Source organism: Manis javanica, chromosome 8, assembly GCF_040802235.1.
Source record: "Manis javanica isolate MJ-LG chromosome 8, MJ_LKY, whole genome shotgun sequence".
Taxonomy (NCBI): Eukaryota; Metazoa; Chordata; class Mammalia; order Pholidota; family Manidae; genus Manis; species Manis javanica.
In genome coordinates this window covers 90,633,583-90,641,020 of record NC_133163.1, presented here as the reverse complement: position 1 = coordinate 90,641,020, position 7,438 = coordinate 90,633,583, and the positions used below count along the sequence as shown (strand labels likewise).

The following is a 7,438-nucleotide window of genomic DNA, read 5'->3' as shown; positions in this document are numbered from 1 at the left end:
GCAGGTCTGGAGGCACAGCTGGGCCACCAGAGGCTCCTCCTTCTTGAGCTCCTGAAGCCCCTCATGTCTTCCTGCCCCCCAAACCCCACCTACAGGCTGAGGCTGGCCCAGCTTTCCTGCTGGAGGGTTAAGGGGCCAGGAATAAACTGGCCTAAACTTGGTCCTCCTTGTCCCCGCACAACAGCACAGTCAAGACTGTAATTTTCTTTGTCTCTGTGGGGATGCCTCTGGAGAAGGGTGCAGGCAGTAAGAAGCTGAAAAGCTCGGAAGGGGGATGCTACAGAAGACCTGGTACTCCTGGGCATGCAGGACCCTGGAAGCTCCCTCCAGGAGGACTTCGCTTCCCTCTCACTGCGCCTCGAGTTCACGCCCAGCTGGATGATCACACTGGGGGAAGCCTAGACTGTAGACCCTGGGAGGGCCAGGGCCCCAGCATCCAGACTCAACTGCTGGGTGATTCTGCTCTCAGCCAAAAGGATCTGAGCCTATGAGAGACAGAAGCTAGGCAAAGGTGATCATCAATAGCCATCCAATTAATGACAAAGACATAAACTAAAAATAATCAAAACCTGCAGTGAGTTGGGTAAACTTCAGAGAAAATATCCTGAAAATTACAGTATGGACATTCAGGCATGGTAATGGCACATATCTCCCAATGCCCCAGTGAAGGTCAGGGGCGATAGTCTCACTGTAAGGCCAGGGAATGGCCATGGCAAAGAGTTTAGTTCAGGATCCCCTGGACATCTTGAGGCTCTTGCTAGGCCAACAGCTGTTTTCCGCTTGTTGAAAAGGATTATGTTAACAGAACCTATGGGGACCAATGGCCATATGTCAGAACAGCCAACTGGTTGTGTGTGGCAGTGGGAGGTGTCCTGCTCATGTCACCCTTCAGGAGAAGGTGCTGTGGTGTGAGTGGCTGATAGCCCCCAGGCTGCTGCACCTTTCATCTGCCTTGAGGTGCTTGTCCCCCCATTTCTGCCTGAAGCGGGACTCCTCTGAAAGGCAGTCTTTCCCTGGGACTCCCACTGGCCTTGCTGGGCCTTGGAGCTGCCCTGTAACCTGAGACTCTCCCCGCCCAGTTCTTGCTTCCCCCTCTCCTCTCCCAGGCTCTTCCTGCCTACTGCTGCTCCTTCCCTCTTTATCCTTCACAGCTGTTTTCTCCTATAAATCTCTTGCACACTAATTCTGTCTTGGCATCTGCTTCTCGGAGGACCTGAACTGAAAGTCTAGCATATTCGTGGTCTGACACCAGCACCATTAGAAAGTTGATTCTCAAGGTAGGCAAAACTGGAGAATTTGTAATAGCTGGAGAGGTATGTGGACCGAATCACTTGTAGAGAGTTGGGAAAGGGGGCCGGAAAAGGGCACAAAAATCAGGGAAAATGAACACAGTGCTTATCAGTAAATGCAATGAGCTGGTAATTTACAATGCATGTTCCCTTGTGGAGGAGCAAACCCTAGATGGAGCTCAGTTTTAATCCCAATCCACCATCTCTTTCAGCAAGTCAGTTAGGCTTGATTTCCTCATCTATAAAATTTCCCTTGTCTGTAAAAAGAATAATTTTACTTACCTTGCTGGGTTGTAGGAATGAAGAGGATGTGCCTGTGAAGTCCTGAGCAAGCTGCCTCACCCAGGTGCTCTCACTTAAGCGTAGCTACAGTTAATTATCAGTGTTTTCCTTTAGAAAGACAAAGAATGACTTTTCTCTTGTTTGAAGCCAGGCAGGGGCTCTTCACTGAAACAGCACTGGATCCACCCGGGAGGGTGCCTGCTGGCTTGGACCATTCCTCGCCCCCTGTGAACCGTAAGGGTTTTGTGTTCATCCAGGGGAGGGTCAGCTCCTCCACTCGGGCCTTGTGGCTTCCTGCAGATGGTCTGTGTGGTGGGACCATCCTGAAGGGTCCTGAAAGCACCTCGCATTTTAGATGAGGTGGCTTCAAGGCAGGATGGACCAGACTTGGAGCCTGGAAGCAGAGGCAGGGCCCAGACCTCGAAGGCCACGCCCCTTTGGGCTCCTCCCCTTTCCTTTGTGCGTCTCCCTCAGCTAATGCGAGAAGTTAAACTGCCAGCCTCACCTCCTGTGGCCAGACGACTAGGTTGGAGGGATGGGGCATATTTGGAAGGGCACACCTGTCCTCAGCCCCCCACCCCTAGCAGTGGCGTAGGGCGTGGCCCCGCGTGGGGAGGAGAGCAGAGGTGAAGAGGGGGATTTCCAGGCAGACACAGTGCAGGTGTCCAGCCTGAGAATGCCCCTGCCCCACCCCTGGGGGCCCAGCTCAGGCCTGGTGCCCAGTACAAAAGCAGGCCCCACTAGGGCTAGCTAAACCCCCACAGCTCTCTGCCACCACCTTGGCAGCTTCTTTAAAGTCCATTTTCCTGAAAGGAAGAACAGGTAACAAAAGAAGTTTCACAGGGGCTGGGTCTAGGGGAAAAGAAAAATAACAGTACAGGTGGCAGTTTGTCTCACAGGCCTCTCCCTCTTACCTCAGACCCTCCTCCCCATGCCACTGGTGTCTCGTTCTGGTTGTCAGGATGCTCTGTGGCCTGGCACCCTTTTCTGCCTGGGAGGAGAGTAAGCCAATAAGCTAACCACATCAGGGACTTCATTTCTCTCCCACTCCTCTGGGGCAGACTCTGGTATAAGTCAGCTGGGCTGAATTGAATCCTCTGAAAATGAATGAAAGACCTGAGAAGGGAGAATGTGTGCCAATGCCCTTAAATGCAACCCAACCCACCCTTCATCTACCTTAACTTCCCTTGTCCCTCTTCCCTACCCCCATCTTCCACAGCCTCTGTCTCCTGCAATCTGGGAGGCACATAGACCTTGGTTGGACTTTGGACAGATACTTAGTTTCTCTGTGCCAGTTTCTGGGTCTATAAAACAGGGTAACAGTTCTGGTATTGGGCTGTCCTGAGGTATAAGGGGGATGAGACAGAAATAACAGCTGGACCTGAAGCTGGGAGCAGGGTGGGGTAGGGGTTCCTGAGGGGCCAGGGACTTAGAGAAGGGCTGACCGGTTGGCAGAGGAAGTGAATCCACAGGTCAAAAGGGGGCTCTGCCCAGAGACATCTTCAGTCTCCAGCGCTGGGTGGACACAGTGTTCTGGCTTCTCCCAACCCCACAGGCCTCTGAAGGATCAGGTGTTCAACTAGCATTTCAAACACTGTGGGTTGGGCACTTTTACTCATTTTGTCCTCATTAATCCTCACTGCAATCTACATAAGAAAGGTGTTATTATTCCCATGATACAGCAGAGGGCATGGAGGCTCTGAGAGGCAGTCAGGCAGCTGAAGAGTAGTAGAGCTGGGACTTGATTGGTCTGGGTGACTCCAAGTACAGTGCTCTCTGTCCTGCAGCAAGATGTATACTGTGGTACTGCTGTGATGTCTACCTGCCTACTGTATGCAGCCCTGGGCTAGGTTCTGGGAATGTCAAGTGAACAAGACAGACATGGTTTCAACTTCACACAATTCACATTCTCAGTGGGGGAGACTGATAAGTAACTGGGTAGTTACAACAGAACGTGGTAAGAGCTATCTGAAGTGAAGCCCCAGAGCGAAAGGCACCCTGTAGAGGGGCATATGACTCAGAAAGGGAATCAAGTAAAGGCCTCCTAGCGAGTCATGGCAGAGGTGCATGAGTGCCCACAGACTCCTCCTCACCCAAATTTCTCCTCCAAAGTCAGTCCAATAGCAAGGACAGTTGTAAGTGGCATGTGCAAGGGGGCTTCTCCTGCTTCCCTCCATAAACTTGGCACCATCTCTCATCACTGCCTCAAGTCCCCAAAGTACAGCAGTTCCCACTGGGAGTGCGAAATAGGACTAACAGGGCAGAGTAGCCTAGCATTATTCCATGGGCACAGCTTCCTCTTCTCCATTCCCCAGTGGCCCTGGGATCTTTGGAGAGCAGTGGGGGAATAGTCCCACTGAGGCCTGTCCTCTACTGTCCTGATCATATTCCTCTCACATCACACAACTTCCTTTGGACTTAAGGCAGCAAGAGCCTGCCCTTTGCTCAAACCCCCGCCTTCCTTGTAATTCTCAGTGCCAGCAATAACCTCCCCTTGCTCATACAACAATAATCAAGAAGTATTCCTACTAAGAGGAGGAGGAGCCATGGTCTCATGGCCAGCCCTTCTTCTGGAATACTACCATGTAGGTGTGCTCTAGACCTGGGGCCATCCCTAACAGGGCTTGCCCTTTGCTGGCATCCCAGAAGCTGCATGTGATCCTCTATGGCCTTATGAGGAGCTCCCAAAGGCTCCATAGCAGGGCAGTATCCCCAATGCACCCGCCCAAGCAAGTGTTTTCTCTTCGTCTTACTTTCCCTACCTGTAAGCTTCCTCTCCTGACCTGGGAGGGCAGATATCATGGAGACTTGCTGGAGGCACAGGAGCTCAAAGGGAGAACCAGAGACACTGAGTTTGTATACAAAACAGCTTTATTAAAAATTGAGCTATTAGGAAAACAAAGCCTTTACAAAGGTTCTATCAAAAAGTACAAATTTTAAATAAATGCACCGAAAAAGTGGCACCCAGATACACCAGCCACAGTCACAACCTTAGGGGGAGGAAAGAGGTGCCCAGAGCTCCAAGAACAGGTTGGGCCCAGGGATTTTTGGAGGCCTGCAGCGCTGGGTCCTGGAGCTACCAGGCAAGGACCCAGCTCAGTTTTCCTTTCCTTGGAAAAATGGAAAGAATTTGTAAAGTATAGGAAATTCTGAGTCTGAAGCAGAAAGACACAAAAGTCATTTATAAGGCACAACTGCTGACTCCAGCCCTGAGACACATGAATGGATGAATGGGGCCCCCAGCTCTGGTCCTGCTCCTTAGTTGAAGACACCTCTAGGTTTGGCCACAGGCTAAGCTAAGGTAGCCCTGGTGAACTGCTCAATCCCTGCAGCCAGGGGCCCCTGGAGTCAGTTTTCAGCACAGATGTGTTGCTTCACTGGCAAACTGGTGTCTGGCCCTACCAAGGGCAAGAAGGACCATACTGGCCCACAAGAAATCCCCTCAATGGGGAGTACCAGGCCTCCTGTCCACCCCTGTCCTCTGAGCCACTGTGGACACCTGGAAGGAACTTCCGAGGGCAGCCCCTGCCGCCTAGGCATCTGGAGAAGCCCCAGGCCCCAGAGTCAGGGTTTCTCCAAAGAGCAGGCAGCAGCACAGGAAGCTGGCATTGTCAACAAATGCTGGCCCATACCTATGGTCACTGGTGACAGGCATCCCTGGTGACATTAGGCAGTGGGTAGGCAAAGAGAGAGAAGTCCAGGATATACTTAGGCAGCAGGTCCTGCAGCAGGGCCCGGGGAGCACTGCACAGGTGATAGTGCAGGCTTTCAGGGCTGGCCGGCCGGTACCAGGCCTGGCGAGGTGGGAAGCGGACATGAGCTGGTGCTTGCACCCACTCCAGCACCTGGTTGGCGTCAGCCTCCAGTCTCTCATAGGAGCCTACAAAGTCGTAGTGCACGGCACAAGGCTGGCACAGGTGGTACACGGGCATCCAATGCTCATTCATGCGCTCAGGGTCCTCGTCCACCAGGTATCTCAGGAACTCGGGGAAGGTGACATCATCGCCTGCAGGGCTGGGACCGGCTCCAGCCCTGTACCGCCTCACGATCTCAGCCCCATAGCGCTGTTGGTACTCTCGGATCTCGCCAAACTTGTTACGGTAAGCGGAGAGAAGGCGTTCCAACGGGTCCCGCACAAACAGGAACTTGAAGTAGTGCTGCAGGCGGTAGCGAATCTCCTCAGGCCGCAGGTCTGCCAGGAACACCAGGTCATTGCGGTGGTCCATCTTGAGGCGGACGTCCACGCTGTCCAGGATACCCGCCAGCACTTTCAACACCCGCTTCCAGTTAGAGCAGGCCACCTTGGGTACGTAGCAGTAGAGAAAGCGGTAGCGGTCACTCACAAGGATGTGGCGCAGCAGGGTGCGCCGCTGTCCCACCGGCAAGTCCCAGGGGTCCCGGGGCATGCCTGGTTGTCCACATACTGCCCGCAAAGTCCGGTTCCGGACGTCCTGCCTCACCTGCAGGTCCGAGTCCCCGGCATCCAGGGACAGCCCCCCAGGCCTGGGGACCTTCCCGCGCCAGGCCGCGCCCTCGCGGTTGGCGGGGTGCAAGGGAAGGGGCTTCATCTCTGCCAGAATGCCCCGCTCGATCATGAGCAGCAGCCCGCTGGAGGCCACGATAACAGCGAACATCAGCATGGACGGCAGTAACAGAGGGGGCCCCCCGAGCCCGGCCCGGGCCCTGCCGGGTGGGGCCCGCCGCAGCGCCCGGCCCAGGGGCTCCGCTCCACTGAGGGACGCCAGCGGGGTCAGCGGGCGAGGGAACATGGTGCTCCCGGGCTGGGGGCCTGCGCAGGCCCGGCTGATGCGAGGGCGCCCTGGGAGGCGGGCTCAGGCTGAGGTCCGGGGCAGAACGCTAGGGCCCACAGCGCCGGGTGGGGTGGGAGACACGAGCGCTGGCGGGAGGCCCCACCGCGCGCTCGGGTGGCCGTCTCCGGGTTGCGGCGCCTGAGAGGGAGGCGGACGGGCGCGGCGAGGGACTGAGGCCGGATGTCCCGCCCGGCGGCTCTCCGCCCCCGGCCCCCTGGTGACACAGGCGCGGGGGCGGACCCAGGCGCGGAGAGGAGGGCGGGGAGAGGGGCGGGCACCCCTGCAGAGGGCGAGCTGGGAAGGCGCGTGCAGACCCCCACCCGGGAGAGGGCGCCTGGGCCGCCCTGGGCTTCCCGGCTCCGGGCACAAAAGCTGCCCAGACCTAGAGGACTGAAAAGACCCAGGATGCGGCTCCCTCTCCCGTGCAGCGCGTGCCCTCAGGGAGGTGGACGGAGAGGACCTGCACTGCCGCTCCCCTGCCTGGCCTCGCCTTTAATTCCAACACCAAGGCTGAAAGCACCCGGGGCACTCTCGGGTCTTAAACTTTCCCAAGGCCCATCTTTCTCACTGCAAGCAAAATCCCGTGTCCTGCCCCAACCCACCCTGTTCTGGCCACTCCAGTAAAGAGGTAAATACTGTCAAGCCCTGACCAATGGCTCATCTCCATGGTGACCCTTAGATTTAACAATACCTGGTGTATTACAGTTTATCCACTGGGTAATGCTGAAATGTGAGCATATGGAATCTTCTCCCTCCTTTGCCTTCCCTCCCCCAGAGCCTAAAGGGGTGGGATAACTGGGACACCTCTGAGGGGCCAATGATAGTTGGTTCACTGATGTGGTCAGCACGCATTTTGAAAGATGAGGTGGCTGGGGGCATAGAGCAGCAGCCTCTGTGCCTAGAGTCAAATATGTGCTCTATGACACCAGGCCAGCCATGTAGGCTCAAAAGATACAGGAACACCCCGACGTCAGTGGTCTTTACCTACCTGAAACTGGGCACCTAGCAAAGTATCCAGACATCACCCTGTGACGGGTGGGGAGCCAGTGAGGCTCT

The 7,438-nt window shown here is 55.6% G+C and overlaps 1 protein-coding gene across 1 annotated transcript; it reads right to left on the bottom strand.

Moving 5' to 3' along the window:
- Positions 1-4,424: 4,424 nt before the first annotated feature.
- Positions 4,425-6,609, bottom strand: CHST14 (carbohydrate sulfotransferase 14). The gene has a single exon (XM_017667703.3). The coding sequence runs from the start codon at positions 6,338-6,340 to the stop codon at positions 5,210-5,212; it is 1,131 nt and encodes a 376-aa protein (XP_017523192.2). The 5' UTR covers positions 6,341-6,609; the 3' UTR covers positions 4,425-5,209.
- Between the last annotated feature and the right edge of the window lie 829 nt (positions 6,610-7,438).